Source organism: Bufo bufo, chromosome 5 (genome assembly GCF_905171765.1).
Source record: "Bufo bufo chromosome 5, aBufBuf1.1, whole genome shotgun sequence".
NCBI lineage: Eukaryota > Metazoa > Chordata > Amphibia > Anura > Bufonidae > Bufo > Bufo bufo.
In genome coordinates this window covers 84,526,830-84,546,307 of record NC_053393.1, presented here as the reverse complement: position 1 = coordinate 84,546,307, position 19,478 = coordinate 84,526,830, and the positions used below count along the sequence as shown (strand labels likewise).

Sequence of the window (19,478 nt, the reverse complement as noted above, 5' to 3'; positions counted from 1 at the left end):
ATTTGCAAACACAGAAGTAGATATTTCTCTCCCTCCAAACATTCCTCTCATCCATGATTTTTTTTTTGCAGGAAGGGCTTAATTAACAATAATCTTAGGCCCAGTACCCTAAAAGTTCAAGTTTCTGCCTCTTTGATTGTATTCTTTGTGAACACTTGAGGGTTACAATGTTGGGTTCTTCAATGTTAAACCCCTCTGTCAGAGTTACAGCTTCTCCATGTGATTTAAACACTGTACACTCCAGCCCAATGATGGCGAACCTTTTACAGACCGAGTGCCCAAACTGCCACCCATTTATTTATCACAAAGTGCCAATACGGCAATCTAACCTGAATACTACAGTCCAGTACAGTATATCTTCCATGTTGAGCTGTAATATCCTGCCTACATTCAGTGCGCTGCCTGTGCTGTTCATAGTGCGCCCTGCGCTGATGAATGGCAGGAAAAGTCTAAATCGGGGATGCTCAACCTGCGGCCCTCCAGCTGTTGCAAAACTACAACTCCCAGCATGCCCGGAAAGCCTACAGCTATCCGCCTAAAGCAGAGCATGATGGGAGTTATAGGATTGCAACAGCTGGAGGGCCGCAGGTTGAGCATCCCTGGTCTAAAGCATATTGGTACACCATAGACTTTTTCCACGGTGCGGGTGCCCACAGAGAGAGCTCCGAGTGCCGCCTCTGACACCCATGCCATAGGTTCACCAGCTCTAGCCTATCCCAGATTTCTCAAAAGTTTATCTGTTGGGGTTTCATTGTGTATACATCTTGGAAGTCCCTGTTTCTTGTCCAGATGGAGGATGTTCTCTCACAGGTGCCGTCATGGACTAATGGAAAACACATTACTGGTAATCTAAGTGTTTCCTGGACGTCCTACACAGTGGCACAAAGATATGGGGATGCAGCAAGTAATTTTCCTGGATTTTTCTATTGATGACTGTCCTCAGCAATCTCTCTGATCAGCTGTTCGGCAGCGCCTCCAGCATCAGAAATACACAGCTCTATATCCATCGTGTAGTAGACTGGTCACTGCAGCGCTGCTGCCATTGAAGTAGATAAGAAGAGCACTGCATTAACCAGTTCCAGTCACTACACCATGGACAGAGCTGTGTGGTTTGGGCGCCTATTTCCCATGGCTGTGCTAATCCTGAACAGCTCATTGGGGCAGTGTGGGATGCTGGCCCCCTGCTGATCTGATATCAATGGCCTATACTGGGGACAGCTCATCATTATTAAAATCCTGGACAATCTAAGGGAGGAATAATTCTAAGGATTTGTGAAAAGAATCCTTCAAATAGTGACTTGATTTGTACTTGATCTCTCTGCCCGTAAGGCATCATGCACACGACCGTCTCCTTTTTGCTGCCCGCAAAACATGGATACTTGTATTTTCACCTTCCGCACATCCAGAAATATGGTTGTGTGCATGGAGCCTAAACTAGTTGTAGATCTAGTTAACCCTGTAAACTCCTATTAGTTGTAATTTAATGTATTTCTTCCAGGCTACATGTGTGCGTGTTTAGAAACATTTAACTCCTTCGCAACCTCTGCCGTACATGTACGTCGGAAGTCTTCACGTTAAAGATGCTCGCCCGTGTAGTGGGCACCTTACCCAACGGGTTTCTGCTGTTTTAACCCCTTAGATGCCACAGTCTATTGTGACCATGACATCTGAGCGATGCAGGTGCAGCTGAGATTAGAGAAGCTGTAGTATACCAGTAATGGCTTGGAGCCTCCAGCAGTCTCTGATACCCATCACTGGAATATTCTAATACAGGCCAGCAGGTGGCAGTACTGTATTGGAATATAGTGAATGGTGTGTTCAGTGATGGCTATATACCCATTACAGAACACAATTGGCAATCTAATGATTGCCAGTGATAGTCAGCTAGGGTTACTTAAATAAAAGTCATAAAAAGATTTTAAAAATATAAAAGTTCAAATCACCCCCCTTTTCCTCAAAATAAATAAACAATAAAAAACATAGGCATCAACACATCCGCATGGTACTGATCTGGAGAATGAAGGAACACCATTTTAAAAAAAAACTTAATAAAACTGTGGCAGAATTGTTGGAATATTTTTTTTCCAGCTCCCCACTACATCACATGAAATATTAAATGGTGCCATTAGAAAGTACAACTTATCCCACAAAAAAACACGCCCTCATAAGGCTATGTGAACAGAAAAATAAAAAAGCTATGGTGCGGGAAGTGAAAGACGAAAAAGCAAAAAAAACGCTAAATTGCAAGGTCCTCTAAGGGTTAAATAGCCTTAATGGGTTAAATAAATATTAGGACGCATTCACACAACCGTAGTGTTTTGCGGATCCGCAAAAAATGGATACCGGCCGTTTGTTTAATAGAAAACGCCTATTCTTGTCCGTGATTGCGGACAAGAATAGGACATGCTCTACCTTTCCGCTGAGCCGCAGAACGGAACCATGGATGCGAACAGCACACGGTGCTGCATCTTGGAAGCTCTTTTTGTGAGTTCGCCATCACAACCTCCTCTGGCAGAGAGCTCCATAGTCTCACTGCTGTTACAGTAAAGAATCCTCTTCTATGTTGTAGAAACCTTCTTTCCTCTAGATATAGAGGATGTCCCCTTGTTATAGATACAGCCCTGGGTATGAAGAGATGATAGGAGAAATCTGATATCTGGCAACCTGACAACCCAGGTGTGGAGGAGGGAAGTCACCATGCGGTGTAGGATCTTGTCATCCAGAAAGTACAAGTCATTCAGCAGACCCACAGCCTGCAATCCAAGTGTTAAAAACCAAGTTGGTATGTCATGGCCCATAAAGTAACAGTCAGTATAGAAAACTCCGTACACAAGGACATGGAAGTTTTTACTTCTTTATTTCTGTTGTTAAAAGTATTTCAAGCAAATGACTTCTGAAACTTGTAGATGTTAGTGCAGTTGCAGATCCATGGCATCAGATGTACCTAGCCCCAGCACGGTGATCACAGGAGCTTGTAGCATGTCCATGGCTTAGGGTCATTGATGTTGTGTTGGTATTTCTTCTTATAGTGAGTTTAGAAACTTTATGTAGAAGAGCCGGAGATAATATCCACTGGGAAATCATGACTTCTGTTTAAATGTGGTTAATAATAAGCTTGTCTCTGACTTCACTTAGGATGGTTTCAGTGGTCCAATAGCAAGTCTGGGATTTGAGCCACAATGTTTTCTTTTATTAAAGAAATGTTTAAATTTTCCAATAAACTTTACAAAGATGAGCTGTTTATATTGACTCTAAAGAACACTAATGGCCTCGGGTAAGATGGTGTTAACCCAAGCGCATGTCTATAGTTTCACTTCAGGTGGTAACAGTGGTTCAATAGCATGTCAGTTTTTTTTTAAGCCAAAGTGTTTTGTTTTTGTTTTAAATATTTTCCATTTTTCTTTCTTTCTTTTTTTTTTTTTTTTTTTTTTCATGTTTTCAAATAAACTATATACAGATGAGCCATTGCTATGGACTCTACAAAATAATCATGGCTTCACGTAAGATGATGTTAACTTAATAGCATGTCTATGGCCTCACTTTAGGTTGTAAAAGCGGTGTCCTTTTTTTTTTTTTAAAGAAATATTTAAAAACTTTCATTTTTTTGCTTTTGTTTTCTTTTAAAAAAAACTATATACAGATGAGCTGTTGATATTGACTCTACAATCATGGCTTCTGGTAAGATGATGTTAAACTAATAGCATATCAATGGCTTCACAGCGGTCTAATAGTATGCCAGTGTTTTAAGCCAAAGTGGTGTCTTTTGTTTTTCAAAGGAATATTTTCCATTTTTCTTTTTTTTTTTTTTTCATGTTTTCAAATAAACTATATACAGATGAGCCATTGCTATGGACTCTACAAAATAATCATGGCTTCACGTAAGATGATGTTAACTTAATAGCAATTCTATGGCCTCACTATAGGTGTTAAAAGTGGTCCAATAGCATGCCAGTGATTTAAGCCAAAGTGGTGTCTTTTTTTTTTTTTTTTTTTTTAAAGAAATATTTTTCATTTACATTTTCTTTTTTTTCCATTTTATAAAATAAACTATATACAGATGAGCTGTTGATATGGACTCTACAGGACAATCATGGCTTCAGGTAAGATGATGTTAACTTAATAGCATGTCTATGGCCTCACTTTAGGTTGTAAAAGCAGTCCAATAGTATGCCAGTAATTTAAGCCAAAGCGGTGTCCTTTTTTTTTAATTTTTTTAAGAAATATTTTAAATTTTTCATTTTTTTTCTTTTGTTTTCTTTTAAATAAACTATATACAGATGAGCCATAGATATTGACTCTACAGATCGATCATGGGTTCAGGTAAGACAATGTTAGTAGCATGTCTGTGGCTTCACTTAAGTGTTAACAGTGAGCCAACAGCATGCCATGGTTTTGAGCCAAAGTATTGTTCATTTTCTCTTTTGGAGAAGCGCTCTTCTAGCTTCTTCAAAGACACTTTTGGGATCAGCCACTTTCACCTTAAAAAAAAAAAAAAAGAAAGAAAATAATACAAACATAGTAGGTCTTTCTAACTGATGACCTATCCTCAGAATGCTCAGGTCCAACAGCTGTTTGAGAAGGCACCGGTGCTTACCAAGCACAGTGCTGTACATTGTATAGCGCCTGTGATTGGTATCGCAGTTCAGTCCAAATCACTTGAATGGGACTAAGCTCCACCTAGGTCACGTGACCGATTAATGTGACTTCACTGACCTAAGGTAAGTTGTGAGAAGGTCATGTCGCTCACAGGAGCACCAGTGCCTTCTCAAACAGCTGATCGGTGGGGGTCTCTGGTGTAGGATAGGTCATCAGTGTCGGAAAACCCCTTTAAAGCAGTCTATATTGCTCTGGGACCCCCAAGTAATAGTTGTGGTAGTTGTACTCGGTTCTCCATCCAATCTGACGCTCTCCATCCAATCTGATTGAGCTTGACATATTTTATTATTTTGCAAAGAGGAATGGGCAACACATTTCAGCCTCTAGATGTACCCCAAAAGACTTGCAGTGGTAATTGCAGCAAAAAGTGGTTCTACAAAGGTATTAGGGGGCTGAATACAAATGCACCCCAGACCACAAACCATGTGTCATTTTCTGTTCACTTCACACATACTTGCTACTTTGTGTTGGTCTATCACATAAAATCCCAATAAAATACATTGTGGGTGTAACATGAAAACATGTGGAAAGGTTCATGGGGTATGAATACATTCTCAAGGCGCTATCTACTGTATGGTAAATGTGTTACCTCAGGAATAAGAAGCTTCTTGGTGTTAGGAGTTTCTGTGCAGCCAATGTCCTCCAGAGTCCCACACTTGGGGATATCTTTCACCCAATATCCATCATAGATTCTGCCCTTGTCCAGGTAGTAGAATTTCCCAGCTCCATGCTTTCTTCCATCTTTCCAGGATCCTTCATAACGATTCTTGTTTGCTGTTAATAGGCACAAAGGGATCCACATAGACATAGAGACCACAGCATAAAGATATTACGGGGACAATGCGGGACCATATCACATCTACATATACACCTAGGATCAGATGGATGATGCGAAACAGGACTCTACTGATCATCACTAAATTCAGCCTTGAAGACTTTCACTGACTATAACAGGTAAGTACCATATAGTTCTGTCTATTTCCATGTTCCCCTTGTGTGATAGATCTATGATTCAATATTCTGAACTCCTGATCATATGTTCTCAGGTCATTACTGGATTTTTCTCTGGACAAGAAGGAAGGAACTTGCAATGATAACATTAAGTACCTAAGAAAAGTATCCCTTGTCCACAGTACTTGTCATTGTGCCAGTCTCCATCATAGATGTCACCATTGGCGTATATCATCTTGCCCCATGCGCTCCTTTTCCCGCACTCCCAGCCGCCTTCATAGTATTCAACATCTGAATAGTAGTAAGTCCCATATCCCTGCAAAGAGACACAAACCACAATTCACATTTAGCTGAGGTTTACATTTTATAGATTTAGAAGCATCCTTGTCCTATTCACGTCTTGTACCCTGGTCTCTTTAATACTTTATAGCTTAATGTGAACTATAGCCTAAGGTCCTACTGGACTGGGCTCTGGACGGGCCTGGTCAGGAGGACATCATACTACAGCTACAGAGACAATGAATTACAAGACTCTATTGTCTTCTCATTTCTTCTGGACAAAAGGAAACAACTTACATGTTTTTTGTCATTCACCCAGTTGCCGGCATAAACTCGAATGTACGTTCCAGTGCTGGGCGATCTCACGGCATACGTCCCGTATCCGTTTCTCTTTCCATTTATCCAGTCTCCCTGGTAGATGGCGTTGGCCTTCTTGTACAGATAAGAGCCTTTGCCTGAAATACAGTGTGTTAGGATATGTTCACACTGAGTTCTTGGATGAAGGTTTTGAGGCAGATTTTCCTGCAGGTTTTTCAGCCAAAGCCAGAAGTGGATCCATTAGGGAGGAGAAGTCTAAATCCTTCCTTTATATTTACAACTCCTTGCAAATCCACTTCTGCCTTTGGCTGAAAAACCAGCAGGAAAATGTACCTCAAAACCTGCTCCAAAACCTCAGTGTGAACCTAACCACACAGTTCTAAAAATAAAATCAAAGCAGAGGATATATACCAATAAATCATAGTGCAGAAAAAATTCTTATGTCGAGCAGACCCAGAGACACCAGTTAGACCCTTGTATGATATGATGTTAAGGCTAGGTTTTTAATTTCACCGTTCCAGTGTAGCAACAGATACATGAAAAAAAAAAAAAAGTGACAAATCTGGTATATGACAGATGCCAACGGCTTCCAACAGACCTCGTTGACCACAGATTGGCCGTGAACCTAGACTTATCTGCAGCATCATTACAAAACATCGAAGAGCAGCGTGACCGGCCATGGAGACCAACCTCCAACCTGAAAATCACAAGATCTGTAACTTCTATCAGCTGCTGTATAAAGTCTGTGTGAGGAGTGGGAATGATTCCAGGGCTGTTCTAATATGTTTTGTAACATCTGAAGTTAGGGATTCGGGAGATAGACAGGCATGGCACACACAGCGCATTGTTTAAAATTTTCCAGGCATTGACACACCATATTTATTAGACCCTTTATTAGAGCACATAACTTATCACCAAAATAAGGCCCCCAAAACGTAACAGCACCCTCTGCCATGGAGCGCTCTGCCCCCTCTGGTCCATTGCTCCATCCTCTCAATGAAATTTGGATGCCAGGGCTAAAACTGATGATGCTGTGGCATATGGTTAAAGTGTATTGGGGGCGGCTTTCCCGGAGAAAGCAGTCCTCCATACTGTGCCTAAAAAATCTGCCAACTTCTCCAGGATGTCTTTTTTTTTTTTCAGGAACTTTCCAGGTGTTTTTGGAAAGTTGGCAACTATGATTTTAAAGGACCTTCCTGTGGACTGCACCTGGAAGTGCTGGAACGGATACAGGTAAGTATCTGAATAAGGGACCAACAGCAGAACAAATCAAAGCCGCCCCAGTGATCCTGAGTCAGTCCCTCTCAGTGCATGATGCTACAGCATTGGGGAGACATGATGGGGGAGAGCAGTCAGTGGTGTAGAGAGTAAGGGGCGTGGCCAGGAGGCAGGGGGACAACCCATGAGGAATGTGGGAGTGAGGAATACACCGCAGCAGCTGGGACCTGAGGGAGCCTGGTGTACAAAACAGCTGCAGTCTGGAAGCAGCCCCTGACACAGTAGCCATCATCAGTCTTGGGCCCCATGAGTTCCATGAACAGCCAGACACAGGGCGAGTAACTGATATCCTGGTTAGGGCTCATGCACACGGCTGTAGTTTCTGTCCACATATGATCTGCATTTTTTGGGAATGGATGTGGACCTATTTGTTCTGCAAAGCTACAGCAGTCATAATTTACATAATTCCATATTTCTGACATGCTGTAGGAGACCTCCAATAACATGTAATTGGATCTACAGGGATAATCCTGGGCACAGAATCCCTGTAAAGTTTCCAGCCATAAATCTTGAAGAGGGAAGGCACCTGCCCGCAGATCTTCCTGACTGTAGCGCGGACCATTTCTATTGCTCTATTATACCTGTTTCACATGTGTTTAATATGGACTGACCGCGGGTTGAATGACCTAAACTTTAGTAATAATCGAAGCTTTAGATAATGGAGACCGCCCTAATCTCCATTATCTAATGCTTCTAATTTGACAGTTTTAATTTTTTTATATTTTTTTGCACATTACTAGATAATGCTAGATGGGAAGGTACAGGGCAGAGGTGGCCCATAGCAACCAATCAGATTACTACTTTCCTTTTCAAAAATAAAAGTCCTAATCTGATTGGTTGCTATGGGCAACTGCCTCATTTCTCTTTTACACCAGTTTAGATAAATCATCCCCTATACATCTTATACTTTTTTGGGGTCATATTCAAGTTTTCAGTCCTAATTCTTGAAGAGAGGAGGCATCGGCCAGTTGATCTTCCTGACTTGAGTGGGATCTTTTGACATTACAGTTTCCAGTGAAGCTGTCATTTGCAATGACGATAATTAGGGCCCAAGGCCAATCATTGCAGGTGGCGGCATAAATCTGGACTCTGCATGTGTCCCGCATGGACAGTTGTATGTTGTCTGCTTCAGAGTTGGATCCGGTAGAAATCTTCATGTCTATGCACCTGGCAATAAAACCGCCCATGTCGTCTATCACCAGGCTCCGTCTTATGTCTCCATCTCCCACCAGTTTAGCCGTTAGGTATTTAGGAAGTTAAAAATAAAATAGACAGATAGACCAACACTTAATACTTGGTCAGCACCAGGTACATTTCCTAGTACAACCCAATGAGGAGTTCTCCTTTAAGAGATGACATTCGCCTGTATCCGTCTGTCCGCTATACAGTGATGTGTATTTCCAGTCTTACCATGCCTCAGGTTATTCATCCATTCTCCGGTGTACTCGTCTCCATTGACGCTGTACACGGTGCTTCTCAGGCCTGATTTCTGGGCTTTTCTATCCCAGACCCTCCATGGGAGTTCGGCGCTCCTGATGGTCTTTAGTAGCGGCATGTCAGCAGGTCCTGGGGTCAGAAACACAACGTCTGTCTATACAGTCCACTACTATATACACACTGTATACATTACTATAATTATATTGTTATAGGAAATGATCTTACCTAAGAAAAAAATCCAATCTCCACAGTCACACGGACAGTAAATGTCAGCAGTAAGCAGAGAACTAACAGCTTTCTGCTAAACCGGAGCATTTGGAACCAGAACCAGTGACATTACACATTATACTTGTGATGTCATAGCTTGTCTCTATGGACACAGAGGAAAACTGTTCAAAAGAAAATGTCTTTGTTTCCCAATCACAGCACAGCCTTCATTCCTCATAGTGTTCCTGAAAAATGAAAGCTGCATTGTGATTGGTTGCTATGGGAAACAAAGACAGTTTTTTGAAAAATCTGCCAAATAAGTCACAATTGCGAATCTCAAAAAGTTTGGTCTTCTCTAGTTTTGACAATTTTCAGATTTTTTTTTATTATTCATTTATTTGTATTTCAGTCACTTATTATTTAAATTCATGTCTAAAGTGTCTTGCGTCACTTGCCGTGGCCATCATGGTTTGTTTCATGCAGGTCCCAATACTGTGTCATGAAGTAATTTCTAATGAATTCTTATTAAAGGGATTCTGTCATTGTGCCTGTGGCTCTATTAGCACATAAAACTGTTTTTTATAACCTGTCATTCACCTACCTAAGGTGTCCAAGGGGACGTCGCTTCATACAGTGTGCCCGGCTGCAGCCATCTCCGTCTGGTGCCCAGCGCCGCCTTCCCAGTTGAACTCGCCGCCTTCCTCACCTCAGCCCCGCCTCCGCAAACGTCCGGTCCCTCAGGTTATGCCTAGTGCGCACGCGTGGGATCTGGCTGAGGAGAGCGGACTATTTCGGATATGCTAATAGAGCCATGGGCACATTTAATAAGGTCTGTTTCGGATTCAGGGTATTAGTAGGGACCTGGCCATATGTTTAGGTTATAGGCCTCAAATCTCATGACAGAATCCCTTTAAGGTATGTAATGGGGTGACTATATGGCATTGATTATCCCCAGAGGATACCGCAACTTGTGGTTATACACATGAGGTTCTACTTGCATGGCGTGCAATTTACCTCCACATGGGTATCCACTGAGCTTTTTATTTACATCTTGTGTATTCGGAGTCACATTAAAGGGATTCTGTCACCTCGTTTTAGCCTATAGAGATGCGGACATGCACGGCTAGATCACCTGTCCTATAGCGCGGTGTCCTTTTATTGTGTTTAAAAAATTATTTTAGAGATATGTAAATGAGCCTGGTAAGGAGCCCATGCCACCAGTAGTCGACTGCATCAATTTTGGTGTCACAAACAGGATTCGGACCGGCCAATCTGTGTGCCTACACTGTACAGCTTATTTACAAGTATATCTTTAAAAATGACTTTGACACGTTTACTGTGGAGTATCCTGCTCAAAACGTTGCGCGCCGGCGCCGAAGAGTTAATCCGCCATTTTTACATGTAATGGCACAGCTTCTTCATGACCAAACGGAGCGGGAAAATCCAGGAACGCCCCCAGCTAAAGCGGGGAACTCTAGCCCTGCCCACCGTGAGCGATGCTACTGTATGCATAGAGGAAGTGAAAGCTCCTCCCTTCCAGCTCCTCCTTTCTCTCCAGTTTTAGCCCGCGCAAAAGATTGCAAGATGGTGACGGAGCAACACCAGAAGGAGGCTACCCCAAAGCCTATTTAGGAGGAGATACTCAGCGGAGGAGACTTCTCCGACTTAAAGGGAGCTATAGAGGAGATTCGTCTCCAGCAACTTGTTCGGGGAGCTGGGACAGAGAAGCCCGAAGTCCCCTCACCTGCTGGCGCGGAGAAGGTGGCCGGAGACTCCACTCCACCGCCCAGCGAGAAGTGAGCCGCCCAGCAGAAATGAGCCACCCAGAAGGAACATGGATGGCGATGCTTTTAATTTGATGGTTCCTCGGAAAATGATGGCCCATGCCACCAGTACCTTGGATTACTGGAAGGCCGTCAAGGACTGGGTCCTCAGAGTATTAGATCGACCTCTATCCCATGACCCACTGCGGGAGAGGATGACCGGAACCTTGTTGTGGTTTAACATCGACCGAGGGGTTTATCCAGGATGACCGTTGGGGAATGGAGCTTTTCGTAATCTGCCGTTCAGTCAAGAGGCTGTACCTGCCACAGGCCCGCCATAACTTATATAAGGGAGAGCAGGTGGAGTACACCCCTATGTTGTCCCCTAAAGGCCTCTTCGCCACCGGGGTGAGCCTGTTAATGAAGCCAATGGTCCCCGTGTCCGCTCCAGAGCCCTGGCAGTAGGAGCCAGCTGCCTGGGGACGTCCTGGTCGTTTGCAAACAAAGGAGAGTTAGATGCTGGGGTACCGGGAAACACCTGAACCAGAGCTCCTAATACCTGGACTGCCTGAACCTCCAACCATTTACCAGTGGATAGGAAGTGGATCACCATCCACCCTGGTTTATAGCCCGACTCTAGTAACCTACCAGCTGCCCTGGCAATCTCGTTAACAATTTGTGAAAGGTGTACAGCTGGAGCTATCCATCAGGTCATAGTGAGAGGAGGTCCAGCTACTGGTCCCATTGCAGCCGGAGGTTCTGAATGATAATGCTCTGGCTAGAGCATCCGCTCCAATTAAGCAGAAGTTCATGGCAGCTATAAAGAGCACCACCACCTTACCAAGAAGTGACAGTAGGTGTCGCCAAAGCACCACTGTTGAAGCAAGAATGAGCTACCAGAGGCAGGATAAACCTCTCATCCAGCTTAGCAGCAGCTCCAGCAGCGATGAGGACATCCAGTCCCTCCTCTAAAGAGCTGGACCTTCTCTACATGTCCAATTGAAAGGACTACTGACTTCGGGAGCCACTCCATGGACAGCATCTGAAGGGTGAGGGCTTGTTGGCTTGTTTTTAATGTGTTTCTTGATTTTAACCCTGGTTGTGCCCTCACCTGGATGATCATGCTCAGTTAGGACTCCCCCCATCATCAGCATTCTTATCCCAGTTGCGCATGGATTGCGCCCATTTTCCTTTATTTTTCCCCTCTTTTCAGGTTATTTGGGGAGCCCTTTGCAAATGATTCTCATGACCTGTGCTGCTACTTTCTTACCCATGTGGATTACAAATGACTTTGTGCCTTATGTGGATTGCAAATACCGTTATTACCTCATTTGGATTACAAACAATTACAATGGTTGCAAAGGACTTTTGTTGCACTTAGGGTTACGGTTCGGTGCACTTTAATTTGCACTAACCTTTTGAATTTACAGCTATTGCCCTTTGTGTATTCTCTTTCAGGTACAACAATGTGATTGTATATGCATTTGGTATAGATTATGATTTTTTGCACTTCCGTCAGGTCACTAGATAGTTAGCACTGTATTGCTTAGTTTATTATGGACTGACTTTGAGGACGTCTGTTACGTTCCAAGCAGATCTAACATCGCCTTGCTCATTATGGACTGCCTCTGAAGACATTTAAAACTAATGGTTCTTATGTGACATCATGTTGGCTAGCAAAGCTTAGGTCTAGTGCGACACAGGGGGAACCAAGTGGTTACGTCACAAGCAGATCTAAGACCGTCAAGGGTGACCCGCTGCTATTATGTGTTTGGAGAGATTGGAGTGCTTTGCTTCGTCCTCCTAATGTGTATATATTTGAGAACCTTGTGTTGCGCCAAGGTTATTTGGATCCTAAGGCCTAGCGTGCAGCCTTAAAGAGGACCTTTCATGGATCCGAACACTGTAAGCTAACTATCTGGACTTGTAGAGCGGCGCCCAGGGATCTCTGCCTACAGCAGAAAGTAGAGAGGAAAAGTTCCTATTTAATCCAGCCAGCATAGCAGAGCTGAAAGAGTACAGATATGGCAGAGCTGAATGTGTTTGCCGGTCGGAACTTATGCCAAAATCTGCTGATAACCAAGATTAAGTTGGAAGATTGTTCTCTGATGCACGTTTATTCAAGTAAAGCTGTTTTAACTCCAATGAATGTCTGGACTCAATTCATTCTGCAAATCCCTCAACTATTCACCCTATTATCTCTGCTGCGGCGACCATGCTTGGGGTTTCGGATATCCAGGTAGGAGCACCGTGACAAGTGCAAAGCCGCACCTCAAGGGACACCATAGGCAACTCTTATACCACTCTGGCATTCCTACACCTGGGTTCCACCTTCACCTTCTACATAGGGGGACCTAGTTCCTCGTTGCTGAAATGCAACTGGAGTCATGACAAAAACTTTAAAAACTCACATAACACCTGTAGAAGAGACCCCTGGCCCATGTCACCAGTAGTCCGCTGCACAGTGCATATTATAAGGGAATAATAGTGAGCGCTTCCATAATGGAAGCGCTCACTAGTATGCAGGAGGCAGGTGAGTGAAGCGCTGTACAGTTTTTACCCCCTCCTCCTGCTTACTCTTCTCAAGGCTTGCGCTGCTGTGTCCTAGCTGCCGGCAGTGTCAGGACATACAGAGTGCACTCTGACCTGACGCTACAGGAGGGCCCTGAGAAGAGAGTCGGGAAACCGCCAGACCTGGAGAGTGGCAGCGGAGGAGGAGAGGTAAGTTACTTTATTTATTTTTAAGTCTGATCTGAGGTCTGATATGGGGGGTCTGGAGGTCTGATATGAAGGGTCTGGAGGTCTCATTGGGAGTCTGGAAGTCTGATGGTGGTCTGGAAGTCTGATGGGGGTCTGATTGAGGGTCTGGAGGTTTAATGGAATGGCTTAGGTTGAGAATTTGGCATGGGGGGGATGTTTTAATTTTTACCTCAGCATGGAGCTTGTTATTTTGCTCTCTGCTACCGTAGCATGCACGCGCCATACTACGTAAGTAGGTTGGGCCGGGGCCGTCTCTCCTGGCCGGTCGGAACCGGCTTTGCAAGCGAACGGGAGGCTTCGCCTCAGAATCTGCTACCTCAGGTTGCTCGTTGGGGCTAAATACTTCTATTTCTCTTCAACTTTGTTTGTTGGTAATAGGAGTTAGTTCCTATAAATCTTACAAGTTTTACTTCGCTTTGTTCATCTCGTATGAAAAGTTACTTCAGCCGGTTTGCTGTAAAGGAAGAGTTACCCGGGCTGCACGTGACGTCACGTTTGGAGATCGGATGCAGCTGTTATTATTTAGGCCTCTTGCTGTAGCTGTTCCTTGCCATGTGTCTCCCCCTGCTACCACCATCTTTAGACTTCATGTATTTCACTGCTCCATGTACTTAAAAACCCTGCTGCACTTTTATGCTCTTATCCTGAGCGGCATTTACACTTCCGGCTTTTATTTCATGTCTTATGCTGCATCCGCACGTCTTTACTGTCCAGCACTTTCCTACTCTTGGTTCGTATTCACTCAGATTGGTCTCACATTCAAGCTGCGGTCACCTGTTGGCTGTTACATCTCATTCTGTACCCAGCCGACAGCTGGATCCGTATTACACGCCTGTTATTTCATGTTGTGTACTCGGCTTACAGCTGCTACTGTTACTCCATTTTATTGTCGGGACGCACCACCCTGGTGTTCACACCTTGCTCCACTCACAACCAGAGCTGCGTTCATGCGTCAACTGTTATTCCATGTTTGCTCTGCTCACCGTGAGAGCTGTATTTGCACGTCCGCTGTGACAACATGTTCATACTAGGCTTGTTTCAGAGCTGCATTCACTTTCACTGTTACATCATTTTTATGCTCCACTCACATTTAGAGCTTCTGTTCTACCAATTTTATTCTCGGCCACACCCAGAGGTGCATTCACACTACGCTGTCAAATCATTTTTTGCACTCCACCCTCGACCAGAGTTTCATTCATCCGTCTATCGATATATCAAGTCTACTCTACTCGCACCCAGAGCTGCGTTCACACGTCCTATGCTACTTCAGGTTCTTTCCATGTCTGCTGTCACATCAAGTTAATATTCCGTTCACATCCAAAGCTGCGTCCGCATGTCTGCTTTTACATCTTGTCCTACACTCCATTCCCATACTCAGAGCTGCGCCCATACCATGTTTTTTAGGTACCACTCACATCCAAAGCCCCATTTGTTGTTACATCATGTGTTGTACTCTGCTTCCACTCAAAGCTGCATTCTCCTGTTCATTGCTACGTCATGGTTTTACTCAATCTCACCGGGGCAGTCTGCACCCACCACTCTGGTACCTCTCTCCCAACAAACATAACTGCGTTCTTTTAAGGTTTATGTTCCTTTCCTCGGTGGTCTGTTACATTCCATAGGCCTACTTTTCTGTTCACCTCAGGGAGATCCTAGTTCATATTCACTCAGACTGGTCTCCTTTAAAAAAAACAAAAAAAAAAAAACTTTCATTACTGCAGTCCGAGTCGTCTGCCGCTTGTACGCGGCTCCAGGACGGGTAAGCTCCTTCCCTCAGTCCATCCCCTCCACAGGGCTCCTCCGATCAGCGCTCATGTGTTTCCCTGCTTCTGGTCACGGGGTCGGCGTGCGTTCCAGCGTGGAATGCATGTTGAGAACCACTGCTGAACTTGTGTGTTTTGAATCACAGGTGGTGTCCTGGTTAGTACTGTGGCATTGCTGCCCAAACTTACCGGTGCTCGCTCCTCCAGGTTCCTCTATGCTTCCTACAGCGGCATTTTGCAGATCAGGTTCACACATGCTGACATTGCTCTTAATAGTGGCTTGCAGCTAAACCAGCTCCTCTATTCCTTGTTGTGGTTGCTAGGAGCTGGTCATACAGTGCAGAATCCTCACGTTGGAGCGCATGCTGGGCTGTGTTTTACATGAATACGACTCACCTGGGTTGGCAATACACAGCTTCAGCCTAAACTCTATGCGCGATCACTGCACGCTGACCATTTGCCTGCCGTCATCTGTACTGATATGTAGTGGTAGCAGGGCCGTTCTGTATGTGTATGTTCATTTATTAATATGCTATGTTTCCCTGTTTCCCACTGGATCGCCCAGGCTCGTACCTACCTCTGTGCAGCGTACTCAAGTTGTGTGTAATAGGTGTTTCTGGGTGATGTAGTGCAATATACACTAACCTGGTACAGCTGACTCTCTGCAAGGGCAGGTATAGGTAAGGAATAGTTCGTGACGCCAGTGCCAAGTAAACGGTGGCACGCCGTTTGCGGATGCAGGAATAAATTGAGGAAACGTAGTCTTAAAACAGAACTCCAACTTTAGTAGTTTTGCAAGCAGAGACAATATAGGAAATGCAGTTCCTAAGCATACAGTCGATTTTGCAATTCGGTCGATGCAGGCAATTCAGTTATAGCAGGGTAATTACAGAGTGTTGAACACAGGACTTGCAGCACAGGAGCTTGCACTCTAATTCTGTCTGATCCTGGAATACAGCAATTCTTCACCAAGGCCCATTAACCTAGTTCTGGCTTTATATCCTTGGCTATAGCTTTAATCAGTACCTCCTCTGTCTTTCTGAGTACCTCTGGCTTTCCTGATCTTTGCCTCTGTCTCTCTCAGCTGCTGGAAACTTCCTCAGGTTTTTGATCTAACATATTCCTGTTTCTGCATATGGGAATTCAGGAGGGAATCTTCTCCTGGACAGCAGGCTTCAGGCCTGGACTTGTCTCAGACATTGTCTAATCTCCAACTGTAGATTACAGACACTAGACTCCGTCTGCCTTGCACTTCCCTGTCTGGGCCTTATATAAACTAGGGCTCCCTAGCTCCCTCTAGCGACTAGAAGCTGGAATGACACCCCTGCAGGCGTGTACATGCAAGTTTCAGTAACCGGAAAATACATAACATACATTACATTTTATAAAACTGACATATAACAACTTCCCCATAATTAGGAGGGACGACAGCACACCAAGTGACACTTTGGTAGTGACGGGTATTACAGTTCCCGTACACTACATACCCCACTGCTTTAAGCTGAGTACGACCTCGTACTCCATCATGGGTCGCCCAACTGGAATCTCTACCTGAAATAGAAAATAGAGACATGCAGGCATACATACATGTAATTCATCTGCATTTACATCAGGTCCAATTGGCAAAAGTGAAGGGTAGTGACAAGGGGCGTCGTTCTCTTCTCTCAGGATAATGAATGGAACGGGGGCGCTGACCTGGCACAGCGTAACATTATAACCAGGATAGTCCATGACAATGAATAAGTCCATAATAGAACAGCAAAATAACGGAACTACCCAGGAGTTTCCCGTGGGTGTATCACAGGCAAGGGCTCACGTGGAGGAGTCCATTCTTGCTCACAAATGTCAAGTAAGGTATTGCCCGTGGCAACTGTTTGGGAGGAGACACCACCAGAATAATCAAAGTCTCCTAAACGGACTGGCGGGCATCCCCTGGTCATCCGGGTAGACCGTCTCAACACAGGGGTCTCCTCTTCCCTTAGCAACGAGGTAGGAGGGAGAGGAGCAACAGGAGGGTCTCCATCCGTGAGACCTTGGTCAGGAACAGCTGGAACAACTGGAACAACAATATCCACGAGAGGGGGTACTGGATCCGGAGCATCTTGAACCAGCTCTTCTGGAGGTGAAGCTACAGTAGGTGCCGGAGCAGGCACCAGCAAGTTCAACCACGGTGTCAGAAGCCAATGCATGGGATCAGCGTCATACCTGAGATTACTGACAGCCTGCATAGGATCCTCGGGCGGTATTGCTGACTCTGACACAGGATATTCAGATCCGGAACTCTCGGCACTAGGTTCTGGTGTCAGGCAGAGCTTCAACCGGTTTCGGTGTACAATTTGGGATCCCTTGTCTTCCCGGGTGATCTCATAAGTGTGAGTTCCAACATTTGGGATTGCAGTGACAACATAGGGACTTCGCTCCCACTTACTGTCCAATTTACTGGTACGGCGGTTATTCTTTAACCATACCACGGCCCCTATTGTCAAGGGTTCTGCATGGGCTGCTTGATCATAGTCTCTCTGCTGTCGGTCCCTTGCATAATCCATACGTTCCTGAACAATGGCGTTGGCTGTATTCAATCGCCTTTGATGTTCAGCAACCCAGTCGGTGTTAGGTAATGGGTTAATGCAATCAGGTACGTGTATGTCCAATGAATGATCAGCAGGCAATGTCCCTTGGCGCCCAAACATCAAGTAAAAAGGAGTATACCCGGTGGAACAATGTATGGTATGATTGTATGTGAACATGAGCTGTGGCAACAGACTGGGCCAATCTCCTCTGCTCTCAGGAGGCACGGCCCTCAGCATCTCTATCAAGGTCTGATTCATTTTTTCACATAATCCATTACCTTGAGGATGGTAGGCCGTTGTCCGGATCTTCTTACAGTTGTGTAAGCGGCACAGTTCATGGAACAGATGGGACTCAAAAGCAGGTCCTTGATCGGTGAGGATCTTTTCTGGACATCCATAGGGCAGGAGGAAGTGCTTCCAGAACATTTCGGCTGTAGTCTTGGCTGTCTGGTCTCTCACAGGCACTGCTACAACAAACTTTGTGAAATGGTCAATAATAGTCATGGCATAAGCATACCCTGAGCGACTAGGCTCCAGTTTTACATGGTCGATGGCGACAAGTTCAAGAGGACGGGTACTTACAATGGGTCTTAGTGGTGCCCTCTGATCATGGTGCTCACTTCGTTTCAGGGCACAGGCTACACACTCTCGACACCACTTCTCCATGTCTTCTCTCATGCCTACCCAGTAAAACCGCTGGCGGATAGTAGCCTCAGTCTTTTGGACCCCAAAGTGACCGGATTGATTGTGGTACATCTCCAACACCATACCTGCATCTCGTCGGGGTATGAGAATCTGGTGCACTCTCTCGTTGGACACTGGGTCTAGGCTTCTCCGTAGCAATAGGCCCTTTTGTATGAAGAGTTGATGGCGCTGTCTCCACAGTTTGATGAGCTCAGGATCTGCACTCTTACGCCGAATCCTCTCAGGGGCTCTGCCACTAGTAATGAAGTCCAACAACTCACCCAGCACTCTACTTTCAGACTGTAGTTTCACCCACCTTTCTTCTTTAGGATCAGGCCTACTGGAGGGTGAAGGAACTGCAGCTCTGTCATTGGTAGCTCGAGCCTGATCCTGTTGAGCAAATTTGTTATAGAAAGCCGGCATCTCTACATCTTCCCAAGCATCTCGCACATCATCAGGAGCTGTCTCTGTGGGAAGCCTGGATAAAGCATCAGCATTATCATTAGTACGTCCAGCATGATACTTTACAGAGAAATTATAGTTGGCAAGGCGAGAGGCCCATCTCTGCTCCAAGGCCCCCAATTTAGCTGTATTTAGATGTGCTAGAGGGTTATTGTCCGTGAATGCAATGAACGGGGTGGCGGCTAGATAATCCTTGAATTTTTCCGTCACCGCCCACACTAATGCCAGGAACTCTAGTTTGAAGGAACTATAATTCTGGTCATTTTTCTCAGCTCCTTTCAGGGAGCGGCTTGCATATGCTATCACTCTCTCTTTTCCCTCTTGGATCTGGGCTAACACAGCTCCCAGGC

The 19,478-nt window shown here is 44.8% G+C and overlaps 1 protein-coding gene across 1 annotated transcript; it reads right to left on the bottom strand.

Annotated features, from left to right (window-relative positions):
- Positions 1-4,409: 4,409 nt before the first annotated feature.
- LOC121002396 (MORN repeat-containing protein 3-like) lies at positions 4,410-9,253 on the bottom strand. Its single transcript, XM_040433857.1, has 6 exons — positions 9,145-9,253; positions 8,893-9,048; positions 6,184-6,341; positions 5,764-5,923; positions 5,246-5,430; positions 4,410-4,478 (listed from the first exon to the last, which is right to left on the bottom strand). Exons 2-6 carry the CDS (start codon positions 9,035-9,037, stop codon positions 4,410-4,412), a joined length of 717 nt encoding a protein of 238 aa, XP_040289791.1. The 5' UTR covers positions 9,038-9,048; positions 9,145-9,253.
- Between the last annotated feature and the right edge of the window lie 10,225 nt (positions 9,254-19,478).

Coding starts and splice junctions, on each gene's coding strand:
- LOC121002396 (XM_040433857.1), bottom strand. CDS start 9,037: ATGCCGCTACTAAAGACCATCAGGAGCGCCGAACTCCCATGGAGGGTC. Junction 5,924..6,183: donor GGGTGAATGACAAAAAACAT/GTAAGTTGTTTC, acceptor GTCTCTTTGCAG/GGATATGGGACTTACTACTA. Junction 5,431..5,763: donor ACAAGGGATACTTTTCTTAG/GTACTTAATGTT, acceptor GCCTATTAACAG/CAAACAAGAATCGTTATGAA.